Source organism: Triticum aestivum, chromosome 3D, assembly GCF_018294505.1.
Source record: "Triticum aestivum cultivar Chinese Spring chromosome 3D, IWGSC CS RefSeq v2.1, whole genome shotgun sequence".
Classification (NCBI taxonomy): Eukaryota; Viridiplantae; Streptophyta; class Magnoliopsida; order Poales; family Poaceae; genus Triticum; species Triticum aestivum.
In genome coordinates, this window is record NC_057802.1 from 2,636,708 (window position 1) to 2,655,501 (window position 18,794).

General features: G+C 44.9%; 1 protein-coding gene across 1 annotated transcript; it reads left to right on the plus strand.

Moving 5' to 3' along the window:
• The first annotated feature begins 5,096 nt into the window (after positions 1–5,096).
• On the plus strand, positions 5,097–8,816 carry LOC123076744 (disease resistance protein Pik-2). Its single transcript, XM_044498858.1, has 3 exons — positions 5,097–5,895; positions 6,017–7,747; positions 7,849–8,816. The coding sequence occupies exons 1-3, from the start codon at positions 5,117–5,119 to the stop codon at positions 8,564–8,566; spliced, it is 3,228 nt and encodes a 1,075-aa protein (XP_044354793.1). The 5' UTR covers positions 5,097–5,116; the 3' UTR covers positions 8,567–8,816.
• Positions 8,817–18,794: the final 9,978 nt, after the last annotated feature.

Here is an 18,794-nt window from a genome sequence, read left to right on the forward strand (position 1 = left end):
GAATGACAGAATGGTACAACCATTAAATTGTGTGGTTTCGTAATGATGTTTCTTAGGAATCACAATATCTACAAATTACCATATGAATTGTGTCTATGACAATGGGCTCAAAATTTGTCTAGTTATAGGCCATTCTTGGTAGGAGTTTCATTATCATTAATACAGTGACATGTCAGCGTTTTTTATGATGTGGCAAAGAATTAATGAAAGGAGATATGAGAAGGGTTCCATCTAGATGAAACCATGCACATGCTGTTTCCAATACAGCTTGTCTCTTACATGTAAGCATATGAAACAACAATAATGAGACAATACTTTGGCTTAATATTTTATCTATGTTTTAATTTGTTTATAATGGCTTGGTAGTACAGAGGGCACCACATGAATTCCCCCGTGTCACACTTTTCACGGTATGAGGTGAGAACGATAGTGTCATTGTTTTCCCCACGCACCCAAAAATGATACTTTTTTTAGTGGTCATCATATCTGTTTTTTCGGGAACATGAACGTCAAGTCGGAGCATATTTCCTTCAGATTATTCAAGCGTCCAGAGTCCAAACCAGCATAATCTTTGCTTTTTCGACCCCCCTGTGAATGTAAGAATGTCGCTTTTATTTGAGTGTTCAAGGTGGAGCACTCCAATTAATTACATTTTATTGATGCATCTAGAGTCCAGACCAATACTCCCTCCTGCCGGACTTACTTGTCACTGACTTAGTACAACTTTGTACGAAATCTAGGACAAATAATATGGGTCAGAGTGAGTACATCTTTGCTTTTAATGCTTTGGTAAAGTTGCTTTGAAGCGTGCCATGTCTGCCTTTTGATGCCTTGTGAAAGTTACTTTGAAGCATTCAAAGGGCACCACGTGAATTGCCCCCCGCCACACTATTCACGATGTGAGGTCACAACGACAGCTTCAATGTTTTCCGACGCACCCCTCATGATCACACTTTAGGTCAGAGCTTTTCTCCCCGCATCTTTGCTTTTAACACCCATTGTTCGAGTGTCCACATTGACAACAACTTTTTTCCCATGCCCTACCAACTTCTCAATTTATTGGATGCTCTAATAAGTATCCACAAATCTCCCAGTTATTAATTGATTTGAGACAGTAGCAAAGATTACACAATAGGACCTTCCCTACCGTTTTTCATCAAGAAAGAAAGAAAGATTGAAGACGATATGATAATTATCCAAAAAGACTTCATCTTTGCTTCTTTTTCTTTGAGCGGTCATTATCTTCTTCTTTTTTCATGCCCCTGCCACTTCTTAATTGATTTTTTGAGCGGTTTTCATCTTCGATTTTTAGAGCCGTCATCATCTTTGAGTTTTTTTCATACCTCTCCCACTTCTCAATTATTTGAACAATCTGATGAGTACCATAAAGACATCATATTTGTTTTTTTAGCGGTCATCATCTTTGCTTTGTGCGGATATCCATATGAACGTAAACTTTAAGCATTCTTATTGATGGCAACTGCTCCCATGAACATCATGTCCAAGCATATATTTCCTTCAGATTATTCAAGTGTCCGGAGTACAGACCAACAAAATCTTTGCTTTTTCGATGCCCATTCCGAGGAGTAGCATCTTTGCTTTTTCGATGCCATTGTGTACAACTTTACCTTGGAGCGTCCAAATCGAGGGCAACTTTAATTTTCCTCGAGACCCGCACCCCTCATGAAAGTTAAAACTATAGTTTTCATTATACTACTTCCCGTCAGGTTATATGAAGACATAATGATACAGCCATTAAATTGGTTTCGTTATGCTGTGTCTAGGAATCACAAATCAACTAATTACCGTATGGTTGTGTCTATGACAATGGGCTCAAAAAAATTCTGCTAGCTAGGCTATTCTCCGTAGGAGTTTCATTATCATCAATACAATGCCATGTCAGCATTTTTTATGATGTGGCAAAGAATTAGTGAAGGGAGATATGAGAAGGGTTCCATCTAGATGAAACAATGTGCATGGTGTTTCCAATACACCTTGTCTCTCGCACGTAAGCATATGAAGCATCAATAACGAGACAATACATTGGCTTAATATTTTATCTATATTTTAATTGGTTTATAATGGTTTGGTGGCACAGAGGGCACCACATGAATTCCCCCGTGCCACGCTCTTCACATCATTGTTTTCCCCACACACTCAAATAATCACATATTAGGTCGGAGCGTTTGTCCACGCATCTTTGCTTTTGACACCTACCGTTGGAGTGTTGAAACTAACAACATCTTTGTTTATTTTCATGCCCCTTCCACTTCTCAATTAGTAATTAGACGATCCGATGAGTATCCACGGAACATCATTTTTCTCTTTTTTTAGTGGTCATCATCTTTGCTTTTCGGGTATCTATGTGAACATGAATGTCAAGTCGGAGCATATTTCCTTCAGATTATTCAAGCGTCCGGGGTCCAAACCAAAATAATCTTTGCTTTTTCGATGCCCCCGTGAATGTAAGAATGTTACTTTTATTTGAGTGTTCGAGACGGAGCATTCCAATGAGTTCCATTTTATTGGAGCATCCAGAGTCCAGATCAATATAGCATCTTTGCTTTTTCGATGCTTTGGTAAAGTTGCTTTGAAGCATGCCATGTCTGCCTTCTCGATGCCTCGTGAAAGTTACTTTGAAGCATTCAAAGTGATGGCATGTTTGAACTAATCTATCCATGCCTCTCACGAACGTCAGTCAACATCTTAGATTTTTCGACACCTTCAGGAACGTTACCTCAGAGCGCCTACAATAGAAATGGCCTTTTGCATGGGTGGTGTGGTTCTTTGTGGTGGAACCAACCCATCCAGGTTCAAGTCTTAGACTTGGCATGGGTGCTCACATTTTCTGGATTTAATCCAGGATTTAACTGGCGCTTTGCTTTCAGTGGTAGGTGCTGTATCCGTCAACAGCGAGGTGCCTGTGATGACTTCGTCAATCTCTCAAGAAGACCCGCCGACCCGACTCAGTATCTCGGAAGTGCTCATAGGGATAGGGTGTGCGTGTGTGCGTTCATAGAGATGAGTGTTCACGCGTGTTTGTGATGTCAGGACCATTTATGGAAATGCATGTAGTTCAACAGCTATATATAACGCCAGACAATAGGTCAGGCTAGCCAAGAACCGGTTATGATGCTACCTATTACAACCAGTTCATGTTACAAATCTTTCATAATGCCTCTGGGAGCTATCACAACCAGTTTGTGACACAAACTAGATGCTGTTGATGATTCAAACCGATTGGGGTCACCTCTGTATAGGATCAGAACCGGTCAGTGGCTTCAATCGGTTGTGGGAACTAATCTGATTCTTGGACTAAATTAAGCTATAACTGGATTTGGAGATTGCCTATATTAAGATCTACACGCAGGATAAGTTAGGGATCCAATCATTTTTTTGTTATGGTTACTAACATGTTTTCCTATCTTAGAGTAATTATTTTGGATCTTAAAATGACATTACACTATACCATAGGCATATTCAGAATTAATCAAATCAGATCAGTGTCCTCGTAAGTATCTTTGACATTTGGCCCTGCAAATGTTGAGATGAAGGGGACGCTGGTTAATACCAAAACTCTTTCCTATGCCTAATTATATTACTTACTAGCTAAGGGGGTGTTTGGTTCAGGGACTTTTTAGTCCCAGAGACTAGAAAAAGTCCCTAGGAACCAAATGGGAGGGACTTTTTCTACAGGGACTAGAAAAAGACTCTACTAGAGAGTCTTTTTTGATTAGTCCCTGGGACTAGAAAAAGTCTTAGGACTTCTGAACCAAACACCTCCTAAGTTTAGCAGCCCATGGACAGAACACTACTGCCTAATTATATTACTTACTAGCTAAGTTTATCAGCCCACGGACAGGACACTAACTCCCTCCATTACATAAACGGGATTTATATCGACATCTCATATAATTTATTTATTTTGCCATTTCTTTCATAATACATCTCACTTTTCTTCTTGGTTCCCGCACCCGGCCAATACTTCTCACACCTATTTATTCTTAATCCATTCTAAATGGTCAGTCACTAGAAACGCACTATAAGTGCACAAATTTATATGAGATGTTTTGTCGAACTGAGTGAGATTACAGAATCATTTTCACCGGCGGTTCTAAACCCTCCATCACGGCCGGTTTTCGCATTCGCGTGGAAAAATCGACGGTGATAATTTAGCACAAAACCATTGGTGATAATCATTTTCACCGCCTGTTCATGGCGGTGATAATCTTCTAAAAAATTATAGAAAAGATCGACGGTGCTAATTTTGCATAGGACCGATAGTGATAATCATTTTCAATATCGGTTCGAGCCATGGACTGGCGGTGATAATCTTTAAAAAAATATGTAGCAACAAACCGACGGTGATAATCTTTAAAAAAATTATAAAAAAGATAACGGCCGTAATAATTTTTTTTAACCCAAGCAAATTTAACCGCACAATCGCCCCATCACAAGGCCGCTCAAGGCACATGATTTTTTCACACGAGATATAAAGTGTGCATCACAAGATTCAAGAACTTACAGTCTCCCTGTTTGTTTGGGCTTCTGCTTCAGCTTTTGATGCTTCTAGCCCTCTAAAAAGCACTTCTCCCGTTTACACATGAAGCTGAGAAGCACGTTCGGAGGTGCTTCGTGCAGCTTCTGGAGGGAAGCACCTACAAACGTGCTTCTCCACTTTATGTATAAACAGGAGAAGTGTTTTTTAGAGCGCTAGAGAAACACCAAAAACTAAAGCAGAAGCGCAACAAACAGATCCTTGGTCTCCCTTGCCCAGCTTCTCCCACAAGCCGTCCCAACGAATTTGGGAGACTAGGCGAGGGGTCGTATGTGAGAAGCCAGAAATTAAGCCTAAAAGATTATGCGTGAGTGCGAGGCATCGTTTCCTTTTGTCACATCCGGCCGGCGCAGCCGCACAGCATGGCTCCCATAGTTCCAGCCTAGTTTCATTCGCCGAGAGAGAGAGAGAGAGAGAGAGAGACTAGAGAGATCATGGGGGATCCCCTGCTGCCCATGGTGAGCCGTAGTTCCATTCGCCTCTCATGATGTTGCCAGTTTGTGCATCGTTGTGCTGACTTTGGGGGGGGGGGGGGGGGGGGGGGTGTCTGCGGGGATCATGGGGGATCCCATGGTGAGCTCTTCCACGGGAGCGATGAACTCCCTCCTCGATAAGCTGGGAGTACTGGAGAACCAGTATCCCGACCTCGCTGAAGGTGTGCGAATGAGCCTAAGCGATGTCTTGCACAGCTTTGCTAGGCAGAGGACGAGGAACTCCCTCATCAACGAGTGGATGCTGCAAGTCCGGGAGATGGTGTACGACATGGAGGACTGGATCGACGGCGATCCCTCCAAGGCCAAGCTGGACGATGTGGAGGAACAAATCGAAGAATTCAAGGCCCAGATCCAAGGTGCACGGGACCGCTGCACAAGGTATGGCCTTCTCAGCAGCACAACGCCTAGTACTAGTACTACTTGTGCACTACAAGATGATGCTGAAACCAGAGAATCAGTTGCCATGGATCCTAAACTGCTCCATGGGGAGGCGCCTTGCCGCCTTGTGGGCAGCGATGAACCAAGGAATGTTCTTGTTAACCACCTGATGGACCAAGAAGAGCGGCGTAAGGTGGTGTGCATCGTGGGAACCGGAGGAATTGGCAAGTCAACTCTTGCCACGGGAATATACCGACAGCTCCAAGGGCAGTTCAGCTGCGGGGCTTTCGTGCATCTCGGCCGGAACCCGTCTGTGAAGACGACCCTGATCAGTATACTCAAGCAAGTAATGCAGGACTGGCACTGCGAAGAGTATTTATGGAACGGCTACAACTCTGAGGACATGGAAGCATGGGACGAGAAGAAGGTCATCAATAAACTCTGGGCATTCTTAAAAACAAAGAGGTACTGAACCATATCTTCTTATCTTACTATTACGTACTAACTTAATATTTCTCTCATTGTGATATCAAGCCATATCCAATACGTACTGATGTTCACTTTATCATTTTGTTCTTTTTGCTAGTTATTTTGTTGTGCTCGTGGACATGCGGAGCATATCGACTTGGAAGAAGATCAGTTGTGCTTTGCCTAATAAAGACAAGTCTTCTGATAGGATATTGATTACAACTTGTACCAAGGATGTAGCAGAATCATGTTGCATACATCCCAGTGATTTTGTTCATCCGATGGAGCGCCTTAGCGAGAAAGATTCCAAAACATTATTTCATAGTAAAGTACCTATTTCAGAACAACATAGGCTGCTTGAAGTTTCTGATGACATGTTGGAAATGTGTGGTGGCGGCGTGCCATTGGCCATAACTATTACAGCTGCATTATTATCTAGGAAATCTGCATGCTTGCCACCTGACCAATGTCATTCCACACCACAATGGATGAGAAAGGTACTGGAGATCAGCTATGATGATCTACCACTTCCTTTGAAGTCTTGTTTTCTGTACTTGAGTGCTTTTCCTGGAAATCGTACCATCAAGAAAGATAGTTTGATAAGAAGATGGGAAGCTGAAGGATTAATTGCTAAAAGAGATGGAGAAAGCTTGTGGGAAACAGGGGAAAGCTACTTCAATGAGCTTATCAATAGGAGACTGATTCAACCGGCATTTGATGATGATAATGATGAGCCGACGGGTTGTACTGTTCATGGTGTTGTTCTTGATTTCATGGAATCCTTGTCAGCCGAAGAAAACTTTACTACTAAAGGTGGAAAGTTGAAGTGTGGACTATTTCCTTATGAAAGGGTCCGGCGAATCTGCCTTGACTGCGGCGAACAAGACGAAGGTGACGCCTTGCTTAGCAGTAAATATTATTGTTCTTCGAAACAAAAGAGTCGGGAGGAGGACTCAAGCAGTGAAGAAAGCTCAGTTTGTGACCAAGACAAAGCAATTTCTTTGCACCTATCTCAGGTGAGATCCTTTGCATTCTGTGGGGATGTTGGAAGGATCCCTGATCTTTTAGATCACTTCAGACTTGTACGGGTGCTAGATCTCAGTGATGTCAGCTTGCAAAACAAACAACTGGGAAGCATTGGAAGTTTGTCTCTGCTGAGGTACTTGGCACTTGGCGGGGCCGATGTCACAGAGCTGCCTCAACAAATTATGGAACTTGACCACCTGTCTACCTTAGATTTAAGGCAGACTGAGGTAAATGAATTACCAGAATTTAAGGGCACGACCAAGTTGGCGTGTTTGCTTGCAAATGGTCTCACAATACGGGGACAGGGAGGAGGAATGGGGGAAATGGAAAAATTGGAGGAACTATCAACGGTCTGTCTGGGTGGTGATGGCTCACTTGCTGACAATGTGGCAGGGCTTGTTAGAAAGTTGATGCGGCTGCGGATGCTTGGGGTGAGATTTAGGATTACGTATAATAATACTGCAGAAGAAGCGGAACGGCAGGGCATCAAGCATTTGGTGGAGGAGGTGGGGAAATCAAACTTGCAGTTCCTTTTTCTTGATGAATACCCTCATCGTCTGCTCGACTTACTTGTTGACTGCTGGAGCCATGTAAGGCCACGTTACCTGCGGAAATTTGAGCTAAGATTGGACTGGCTATTGTGCCCCCTAAAAGTCCCACAGAAGATCTCTTTGCTTGTTGACCTCACTCACTTGCATATCGGAGTTTCAATAGTAGATGCAGAAGGTGTCCGCGCCCTCGGGGGGCTGCCAAAGTTAGTCCTCCTAAAATTGCATTCACTGCGGCCACAACATGTATATGGCCTCACCGGTGAACCACAAAGGTGAGTAAAGTGTTTTCTTTATCGCATGCATTGCATTTTTCTAGGCAAATGCTTAGTTAATTAGCTTAGTGACTGACTGTACGTATCCATGCATATTGCAGCCCAGCAAGGTTGTCCGTGAGCAGCAAGGATGGCTTTCAGCGCCTCAAGGTGTTCTGGTACGTCTGCGAGCATGGCGCTTGGACGGGGCTGCAGTTTGAAGAAGGCTCCATGCCGCACCTCCGAAGGCTTCTCATTGACTTCCAGTCATCGGAGGATACAGATCACTTTGTGCTTGGTATCCAGCATTTCTCTTGTCTCGTGCAGGTCCGTGCCACCATCTACTGTGAGCCTACTTCAACAACGGTTTCTGCCGCGGAGACCCACATCAGAGACCAAGTGTCTCAGAACCCCAACAATCCCCTACTGGAATTCAACAGAAAACGTCGAGGCCGTTTGGTGAGGCGTCTAGGGCCGCTCTCTAATGTGAAGAAGCAGCCATCGGCGGTGATTAAGATCCGCAGCCTGGATCACTGGACCATGATGATCGAGCAGGAGGACAACAAGCTGCTCGTGATTGAGTTCACCGCGAGCTGGTGCAGGGCATCCGACACCATAGCTCCCTTTTTTGCTCATCTCGCCAACCAGTTTCCAGATGCCATTTTTCTCGAGGTTGATATTGATGATATGAAGTATATTGCCGAGGCATACAAAGTTGATGGTGCGCCGATGTTCCTGTTCATGAACAGGCTAGAGGTTAAGGACACGCTTCGTGGCGCACACAAGGATGAGCTGCTTGAGAAGATTCAGCGGCAGATGGCCCGGCTTGTGGACAAATGATACGGCGCTTGCTCCCCCCGGCATTCATATCCTTGGTCGCCGGCCGTATCATGCATCCGGCGTACACTGTTCCGTGAGCTGATTTGATCCTTTCTTTCGCTTGTTTGATTTGGATTTCATCTTTAGGACAAATTATTGCCTAATAAGGCCGTTTGATTCCTTACAATGTGTGTCCGTCAGACTGCAGTAATGATTAATAGTCCTAATAATACTGTAAGCCCCGACATTGTTTGCGTCTGTGGCATATTAAGGCCTCCTGTATGCTACGTATAAACCATCGTGCATATGTTGTACTGCTATTTGCTCAACAACCCACCCACCCCCCTAAAAAAAACAAAGAATGCAGATATATCTGAATCTGTACAGAATTCGCCCCTCGCTCATATACATCTGTTTTGTAGATAGATTTCCTGAAAGATTTATTATGGTTCATCTGATATATATCTCCCTCGTATGCATCTGTACAGACTTGGATAGGAAGCCTCAAATGCAGTTTTTGTAATCGTAATGAGCACTATACAACATCTCTTCTCTGACTGTTTTCTTGCTAAAACTATTTGGCATGTTGTCAGGATCGCCTTAGGCATCAATAAACCATAGTGATCGGTCGCGAGGTTTCTTTTTTCTTTGACGAAACAACCATTAGCGGGTTATTTATTGCCAAAGAACGGCCGAACAGAATTCGACCGCGGAAGAGGTGGCCCGTTTATAAGGGAAACTGGGCCGAAAGCCGAACAGAGAAAAAACACAAAAAAACGCTGGAGCTGGGAGGTAGGGTTATGAGGTCTAGAAAACTAGAAAAAACAACCTAAGGAACATCATCTGATCCAGAAACGAGAGCACCCAAACCCAAAGTCACTATATGGTGCATCTCAAATACGACCTGCACAATCACTCCACCCTTGAAAAGCTCCTTAGGTTGTGAACGGAGGGAGTAAAGTATATAGTACTGGAAAAGTAGCTAGCTAGTCGATGGTGACCCGTGTAAAGAAACTCAGGTATCGGGCTGGCAAGGAAGACAACAGCCTCGTGGGCATATAGAATGGGGCACTTGGGATTTAAAAGTGTGCAAGTAGTGCTATCTCCTATGAACATGCATGTCTTTGTTGAGTGCATTTTTCTTTCACTTCCTGGTTGGTACGGTGCATTGCGACGACTTTTTTTGTTGTTGTTGACAGATTGCGACGATTTTAGTTCTCTTGTTGAGCGGATTAGTTGTAGTAGCTGAAGATTGGAGCCGTTGGACGACATCTGGTGTATATATCTATATCTATATCTATATCTATACCTACTATTAAAGGAAATAGGTATTCTTGGTTTGGTTCCGCTTTGTTTCGTCCCGTTTCGTCCCGGCCCACATGCAGAGGAAACAAAAAACTAAGCAACGAGGATGTACGTGAAAGGAAACCGTGATGGCTGGCCCATATGTCTATTTTAGTTGCCAGCCCATATATTGCGCTAAGGACGCTTCATCGCTCGTCCGAGGAGAGAACGCACGGTGTATGCCGTGCGTACGGCACCGCCGCTGCTGCCATCCTCCAGCGCCGTGTCCGTTTTGAATCTGATCCGCTTAGGAGAACTACTTCAATACAGAGCCATCGATGCCCCGATCAGGATTCCACAAAGAATTCAAGTAATAAAAACGAAAACTAGACTAGAAATCGAGCTAAATTGCATCACAAATTTGCAAGTCTGCAAGCATCTCGCCCCCATCGACTTCGCCGGAAGTTTGCCCAAATGTTGCCTCCACCGACTTTGCCAGAAAACAAGATGGCGTCCGATAGAATCTATTCAATGTCACCTGCAATATCTCGCGCCCGTTGACTTCGCCGGAAATTCACCCAATATCGGCTCACCGACTTCACCAGAAAACAAGACGCAGTCCGACAGTTCAATGTCGCCTCCGCCTACTTCACCGGAATACTGCCCAATGTCGCCTCATCAGACTTCGACGAAAAACAAGCCCGCGTCCCACAGCTTTTGGTTCTCTGGCGATCTACAGTTCATTGCTTCAAATATGTCTGCAACCTCTCTTCCTTCCCAACTCGCTTTGGCTGCTTGACTGCATCTCAATTTGATCTGATGTATTATTATTTTACTATATACTTGGCCCGTACTAATCTCCCTTTGGACGTATTTATTGACACTAATTAACCTTGATGAGATAGCAATGTTTCTTCCTGGAGAGATCCATGCCAAGGATCATATCCTCCAGGACAAAGTGTAAAGGTCCTGAATTATAGTGGTATGCATTAGAGATACATTCATGTATATGACTGACAGTAACATTCGCAACTGTTGTATGCTTTTTTTCTAGGCAATCGAGAATTCTGCAAGAGTTGCTTCCTACAATTTATCCCTTTGGATTTAATATATAAGTTACGTTTTTTCCTAAGGGGAAAATGAGTTTAGATATGACCTCCTGACGTGCATGTACCCTTTGTAGATGCATTTTCCGCGCATGCATTCATGGTTGATCTACAGGCCTAATAGTATATTGTACATTGGTGGACACAACATGCAATCCCTGACAGTGATGTAGATAGGTAACGAGAACCCAGTATTGCAGCATATCATCTCAATTTTGTATTGGGTTAACACACACTAAGTTACCAAGTAACCAACAGTTCCAAACTCATATATGTATATATAGTCGGTGATCATGTACATGATTATTGGTATGCTAGGTGATTACTCATGAGTGCTTGCAAGAGTGGATGAATTAGTGCAGATCTTTCATACATGCAGTTTCTGGAGGCACAACTTTTACATGTCACTGACGTCCTAATTTAAAAGTAGTCTGCATTATTAATTTATTTCTCATGTGCTTCATGAAGTTTTTGGTAGTTCACTGTATCACGAGCACATAGTATTTGACATGCGTTATGGATCATCTCACCCCTAAGCAGTGAATGAGTCAGGTATTTGAGGAAATTACCTAAGTTGTTGTTTGATAATTTAGTTCCCAATTCTCATTTTGTTTCCATCTAAATCCTGAGGCCTACACCATGAGAACTCAGCAGTAGTATTTCATTGGTGACAAACTCAGCAGTGTTGAGAGAGTAATGCTCCTTTGTGAATCTAGCTGCAGCAAGTAGCAATGAGAACTGATGCAAGCAAGTAGTAACGATGAACAAGATGCTCCTAATTCTGTAGTATGTATCGTATAGTACACTTCTTTTTTCGCTGCGGTATCACAATACTGACTTTTTCTTGTTATTTTTTTATGTTAATGTGACATAAATAGTTTATCAGACTCAGCCTGTATCTTGTTGGTTCTTTGCCCGTATTTTGATAAAAAATCCAAAAATCCAGTACTCCCTCCGATCCAGTGCTAGATATATCGGTTTGAGCGTAAAGTGATATGGATTGGATGGAGTAGCTTTCTTTTATATTAATTGAGAGCTGAGCGGAAACAGGGACTAACCAGTCAAAAATTGTAGGCTGTAGTGCGTGACTAACTCCAGGTGTCCAAGTGTTTTCTTTTTCTGAGAGCGTACGTGCTGTGTAAGCCAAGTCCTTATATCTGGGCCAAGCCTGAATAGTGCAAATAAATTACAAATGAACATAAGTTTCAAAATCAAAAATGTTATAATCATCAAAAAAATGATTTAAAATTTTCAAATAATGTTCTAAAAAATTACAAAAAAATATCTTTTAAAAAACGTGTGTTATTCTAGACAACAAAAAAAGAGTGACGAAAGACTATTCCATGCATCACTATTTTATCATCGGATGAAAGTGCAGAGCTGCAATACATCCTGATGAACGATGTTAGTAGGATTTCTGCACATTCGCACTTCATGGACTGAAAAGTGGTACTTAGGGTTACATTATTTCTGACGTTCGTAAAAAATTGAGTATAAGAAATGTCGAGAAATGACACACGAAGCATGTTCTATAAATTTATCGCCCGTTGCAACGCACGAGCATTCGTACTAGTACTGGACTAAAGTATGTATGGGCTTAACCTAAAGAAGCCTATAAAGAGCTGCAGTTATGGGCCTCTAATTTGTCTGTTGGAAGTTATGGCACTAGTAGGAAAAGGGGCTTTTACCCCAGTTTGTAAGGGCCTTTTGTCCCGGTTTTCGAACCGGGACTAAAGGGTCGTTACTAAAGCCCTAACCCTTTAGTCCCGGTTCTTACACGAACCGGGAGAAGATCCTCCACGTGGCTGCTGCTGCCAGCCCAGGCAGGGGGGCCTTTGGTCCCGGTTGGTGCCACCAACCGGGACCAATAGGCAGGGCCTTTTGTCCTGGTTGGTGTCACCAACCGGGACCAATAGGCATCCACGCGTCAGCATTTCAGGGGCTGGGGTTTTTGTTTTTTGTTTTGAAAGGGGGGGGGGTTGGGGGGTTAATTTAGGTGTTTCATATATTGTGTTAGCTAGCTAATTAATAGAGAGAAGTGTCCTCTCTTATCTCCGTGCTTGGTCGACGCTACGTACTATATACGTATGGAGAGGACTAGACACGCTAGCTAGTAAGCAAATGAAGGAAACAGAAGATCGTCATGAACATATGGATACAGAGAGAAGTGATATCGACCACCTCTCCTTCTCAGAGAGATTGGTCGAACAACAAGTTCTCGTATATCTATCTGACACTACCGGCTACATATATACAATAATTATCTCTTATAATATAATCTCCTAATTAAATTGTACGAACACAGGGTCCACATAGTATTCTCCGTTTTCAGCGATCACGTGGTCAAGGAAGAATGCCGCCAATTCCTCTTGAATTCCTCGCATACGATCTGGTGCTAGGAGTTCATCACGCATCTGAAAGATCTAATTTGAAGAAGGGGGTCAATACATATATATATATATGAATAGATGAAACTCGACACAAATGATGGTAATAAAATAAAATTGTGAATATTATTGCTTACGCACTTCATATTGTTCGTCAGAGTAGCCCCGCTCACAGGTCGTGTGGCGGATGGACTCGCAAACGTAGTATCCACAGTAATTATTCCCGGGTTCCTGCCACAACCACTTTACAAGAAATAGAGGTCAATCAAACTGATAATCAAGCATGAAACTAGCGCTTGAATCACTAGGAGATGCGCGGAACATGCTACTAGAGTACTTACTTTCGGGTGTTTAAATTGCAGCTTCTTCGGCAGTCCCGGAGCTTTTGTGGTGAATTTTCTCCAAACCCTGCCAGACAAAGAAAACAATTACTTGATATCAGGAAATGAACAAAGTTGCTGATATGGTGGCTAATGATCGATTTAACTTACTTCTCGAGCATTTGAGTCATGTTCGCATAGTCCTGGGGATTTTTTCGTCTCGAGTCTAAGACGGTTACTACTCCCTGCTCAAGCTTAATCTCTAGGAGAATATAGTGGAAGCTGCGCATGCATGCATAAGTCATCAATTACATTACCATAACCTGGACTAATAAGGGAAACTGAATATGCACAAGACAGGAACACTCACTTGAAGTTGTAAGGAATGAGTAATATATCTTTGTTTTGATTTAATACCAACGATCGTAGCAAGTTGGCCTCGGCTTCTTTGGGATGTTTTTCAACCGTAAATGCATCTATGAGATTTGTGTTAATGAACCCAATATCACCGATTTGTCTTTTCTTCAATTCGGCGATCTTCAATCTGCATAATATAGTGAGGATAATTATAAATACATGCAATGAAAGAGCTGACCTATATAGAGAGACTTAATGACAGAAGTAGTACTACTTACAGACAGTGGCAAGTGATCGTTGTTTTATCGAGGGCCTTTTGATTGTAAAACTGGAAGAACTCCTCAAATGGAACATTCAGCAGTTCAATTCCAACGAGGTCATGCTCCGGTTTAACTCTCAGCGTCAAAGTATTCATCCATCAGACTCTCTGCAGGTTTTCATGTACCAATCATGTAATCTTCGCATCATCGTTGTTAGAGATCTTTCATCTTTGACGAGAGGCTTCCCGTAATGGTATTTGTGTTCGTCCACCTCCATGATTTCATAATGTACATCGTCGGGCAGGTAATCTCCAAGATTGCTATAACCGGCCACCATCCTCGGATCATTAGCGACGATGTCTTTTGACACCTTGAGCGGGGGGCACGATTGGTTCGCTTGTTCGCCGAGCTGGGCAATTTTTTCCCAGCTCGTCGTTCTTTTAACCTTTTATCACTGACAGTACTTCCCGACCGCTCCGCTTCGGCATATGTCTTTGCAAGAATGCGCTCATAGTTGCCTCTCGGCGGAGACTTTGGTGGTTTTGTCAGGGTAGCCAGAGTGCGCTTTGCTTTCACTGGATCTACCTTCTCCTCCGGAGGTGGATGTTTCTTTGCTTTCACCCCTTCAAAGAAGTTTGTCACTTCGGCTCGCACGATCTTCCTGGTTTCCTCCTCAGTCCTCTCGTATGGTAACTTCTCTGGAGTCTTCAGAGAAGGACCGAATCTGTATTGCCTCCCGCCTCTGGCAGCTGTACTGCTAGACGCCGGCAGAGCAGACGGAGCGGCTGCGGCTGTCTTCTTTCCTTGCTTACGAGGCGGAGGAGAAGGACTACGACGCGCCGGAGCAGCCGGAGCGGCGGCGGGTCTCTTCCGCCCTTGGTGACGAGGCGGAGAAGGAGGAGGCTGGCTGCTCTGGCGCGCCGGCGCAGGCGGAGAAGGAGGCGGAGTGCCGCCACGCGCCGGAGAAGGAGGCTGAGTGCCCTGATCACTCGCCGGAGGAGGAGGCAGAGGAGGAGGCGGAATGCCGCCACGCGCCGGAGAAGGAGGCTGAGTGCCCTGATCACTCGCCGGAGGAGGAGGCGGAGGAGGAGGCGGAGTGCCCTTACTCGCCGGAGCCGTCCAGTTCGGAAGGTTGATGAGCTCCTTCTGCCATAAGCATGGAGTTTTCAGAGTAGAACCCAGCCGAGTCTCCCCTTCACCGGTAGGGTGGTCAAGCTGGAGGTCCTCAAATCCCTCCGTTATTTCATCCACCATCACCCTAGCATATCCTTCTGGAATCGGCCGGCAGTGGTAGGTTGCGCCGGGTTCAGGAGGTAAAACAGAGCCAACAGCCGCCTTGACTTTGAAGTTCTGCCATTGCGCCATAAGGTGGCAATGTTGAGACTCCGTGATAGCATCCACGGGGTAGCTAGCAGGAGCCGTCAAGACATGCTCCAGCTGAAGCAGCTCGGTGGAAGCCACACTGCTTCTCCGCTGAGATGGCGGTGTAGCTTCGGGGGTAGTTTCGGCATGTCGATTGCCGTCTCGTTCCTCTAGCGCTTGAACCCTTTCGTGCAGCTTCTGAATTTGGATCTGCTCCACTTTTTTCCTCCTCTCCTGGCTTTTGTAACTGCCCGCGTCCGGAAAACCAGCCTTCCACGGAACGGAGCCTGGCGTGCCTCGTGTCCGTCCAGGGTGCTCAGGATTCCCGAGGGCCATTGTGAGCTCGTCTTTCTCTCTGTCTGGAACGAACATCCCTTCCTGCGCTGCATCGATATATTGCTGAATCTTCTTGACTGGTATTCTCAAAAGCTCGTTCGTCCAAACGCACCTCCCTGATACAGGGTCCAAGGTTCCGCCAGCCCCGAAGAACCAAGTCCGGCAATGGTCTGTCCAGTTCATTGTCTGTGGTTCGATCCCTTTTTCAAGCAGATCATTCTCAGCCTTGGCCCACTTAGGCCGGGCTTTGAGGTAGCCACCTGACCCCGTGCGATGGTGAAGCTTCTTCTTTGCAGCATTCTTCTTGTTTGTCGCTGACATCTTCTTACTCTTTTCTGATGTCTTGTGGGCCACAAATGCGGGCCAATGATCTCTGATATTCTCATATCGGCCGATGAATTCTGGTGTCTCTTCTTTGTCGACAAACGTTTTTAGCTCATTCTTCCACCTCCTGAATAGGTCTGCCATCTTCTTAAGAGCATGAGACTTGATTAATTGCTCTTTAACTGGCTTCTCCGGATCCTCCTCTGGCGGTAGGGTGAAATTTGCCTTCAGCTCAGTCCAAAGATCATCTTTCTGCATATGATTGACATAAGACACCTCAGGGTCTTCCTTCTTAGGCTTATACCATTGGTGGATGCTGATCGGGATCTTGTCCCTAACTAGAACCCCGGACTGAGCAGAAAATGCATCCTTTGTCCGGATGGGTTCAATCGGTTGGCCGTCGCGCGCGATTGCTGTGATCTCAAACCTTTCATCCGAGCGCAACTTTCTCTTCGGGCCTCGTCTCTTTACCGAAGTTGTGCTCAATCCGGAGGGCTAGAAAAAAGAAGAAAGACGAGTGTTAATTAATATGTGTTCATACCAAAACAATGAATGCATCAATTAGCTAGTCAGCATAGGCTTAACTAATATATATACCTGGCCGGACTCTGTTCGGTCACCGGAGCCGTCACCACGGGCTCCTTCTTGCACTAGCATTGGGTCACCGGAGCCATCATAATCATGTCTTCCTCCTCCACTCTTTGATCACCGTAGCCTGCTTCTTCACCCTGTTCTTCCAGACCATCATTGTCGTTAAGATACGACAAGATATCACCTCCGGCTAAGATTATGTCCCCCAACACCTCTTCTGCTTGCTCGTCTCGTCCGTGCTCCATTGTTTCTGCAAATATTACAACATGGCAATTATTACACAAACATGACAACAGGTATATATATTAGTGCAAATGTAGACCTTGCTTATTCCGGGTTTGGGGTGGCCTCGGCAATGCTTCAAGGGTAGGGGCGCGGCGGGAGGGGGTAGGAGACCGACATCGTTTTTTTCTAGGGTTTGGGTGTCCTCGAGAGTTTTGGTCGAGCGAGGGGCTGGGGGGTGCTCCCGTGGTATAAGTTATCACGGTCGAGAGGGGGTATAAATATCGACCGTCCATCATGTCGAAGTTATCTGGGAGGGAGTTATATATATCGACAACGACGACATACATACATGGGAAAATAATGTTATCGGGGAGGGGGTATATCGACCCCCCCCCCACGTGTTGAAGTTATCGGGAGGGGGTTATATCGACAACGACAATGAACGTACATGGGAAAATAATATTATCGGGGAGGGGGTATATCGACCCCCCCTCGTGTTGAAGTTATCGGGAGAGGGGTATATCGACGACGACAGACCCGATAAAACATAAGAAAACGAAGAAGAAACAAAAAGAGGAGAAGAAGAAAGGAATAGAGGAGAAGATCGAAGAAAAAAAAGAAGAAAAAAAAAGAGGAGAAGAAGAAAGGAATAGAGGAGAGAAGAAGAAAAAATAGAATTTTTTCTATTTTTTCTTCTTCTCTTCTATTCCTTTCTTCTTCTCCTCTTCTTTTTCTTCTTTTTTCCTCTTCTTATTTATTTCTCCTCTTCTTCCTCTCCTCTTCTTCTCCTTTCTTCCTCTTCTTATTTTCCTTTTTCCTCTCCTTCATAAAAAATGTTCAAATAGAAAATTTCGAAAAAAATAAAGGTTTTGCCTAATGCATTGTTCATATGAATATACAAACATTTGCATATTCTACAATAATTAATATCACCAAAAAAATCTATGAACAGAAAAAATCCTAACTTTTCTAAAAATCTATCTTTTGCATATATACATGAACATATATATACACAGAGAACATATATATACACAGAGAACATATATACATACATATATACATTTTTATAAAAATGCAAAAAAAGACAGGGAGGAAGGGGGCAGTGCCGGCCCTGACCAAGGCGACGGCGGCGCGTCGGGGCAGGGGCAGAGGCGACGGCGGCGTGGTCGGGGCAGGGCGAGGCAGAGGCGACGGCGGCGTGGTCGGGGCAACTGGGGCTACGACGACGTGGTCGGGGCAGGGGCGCGCGGCGTGGTCGGGGCGGGCCGCCGGCGGCGTGCTCGGGGAAGGAGCGGCTGCGCGTCGACGAGGCAGCAGAGGGCGGCGACGGCGGCGACGGGGCGAGCTCGGGCAGCCTGGCGGCGTCGTCGGGGCGGGGGAACTGATGCAGAGATGAATCTGAAAAACGCTAAGTGCTTTCTTATATACTGAGAGCATTGGTCCCGGTTCGTGGCACCAACTGGGACCAATGCCCCCCTTTAGTCCCGGTTGGTGCCACCAACCGGGACCAAAGGCCTCTTTTCAGCAGCCCAAAGGGCTGGAAGCGGCGGCCTTTGGAACGAACCGGTACCAATGCACCCTTTTAGTCCCGGTTGGTGGCACCAACCGGGACCAAAGGCCCTGTGCTGCCCGTGTCGCGGCCAAAACTTTAGTCCCACCTCGCTAGCCGAGGGGCGCCCGCACCAGTTTAAAAGCCC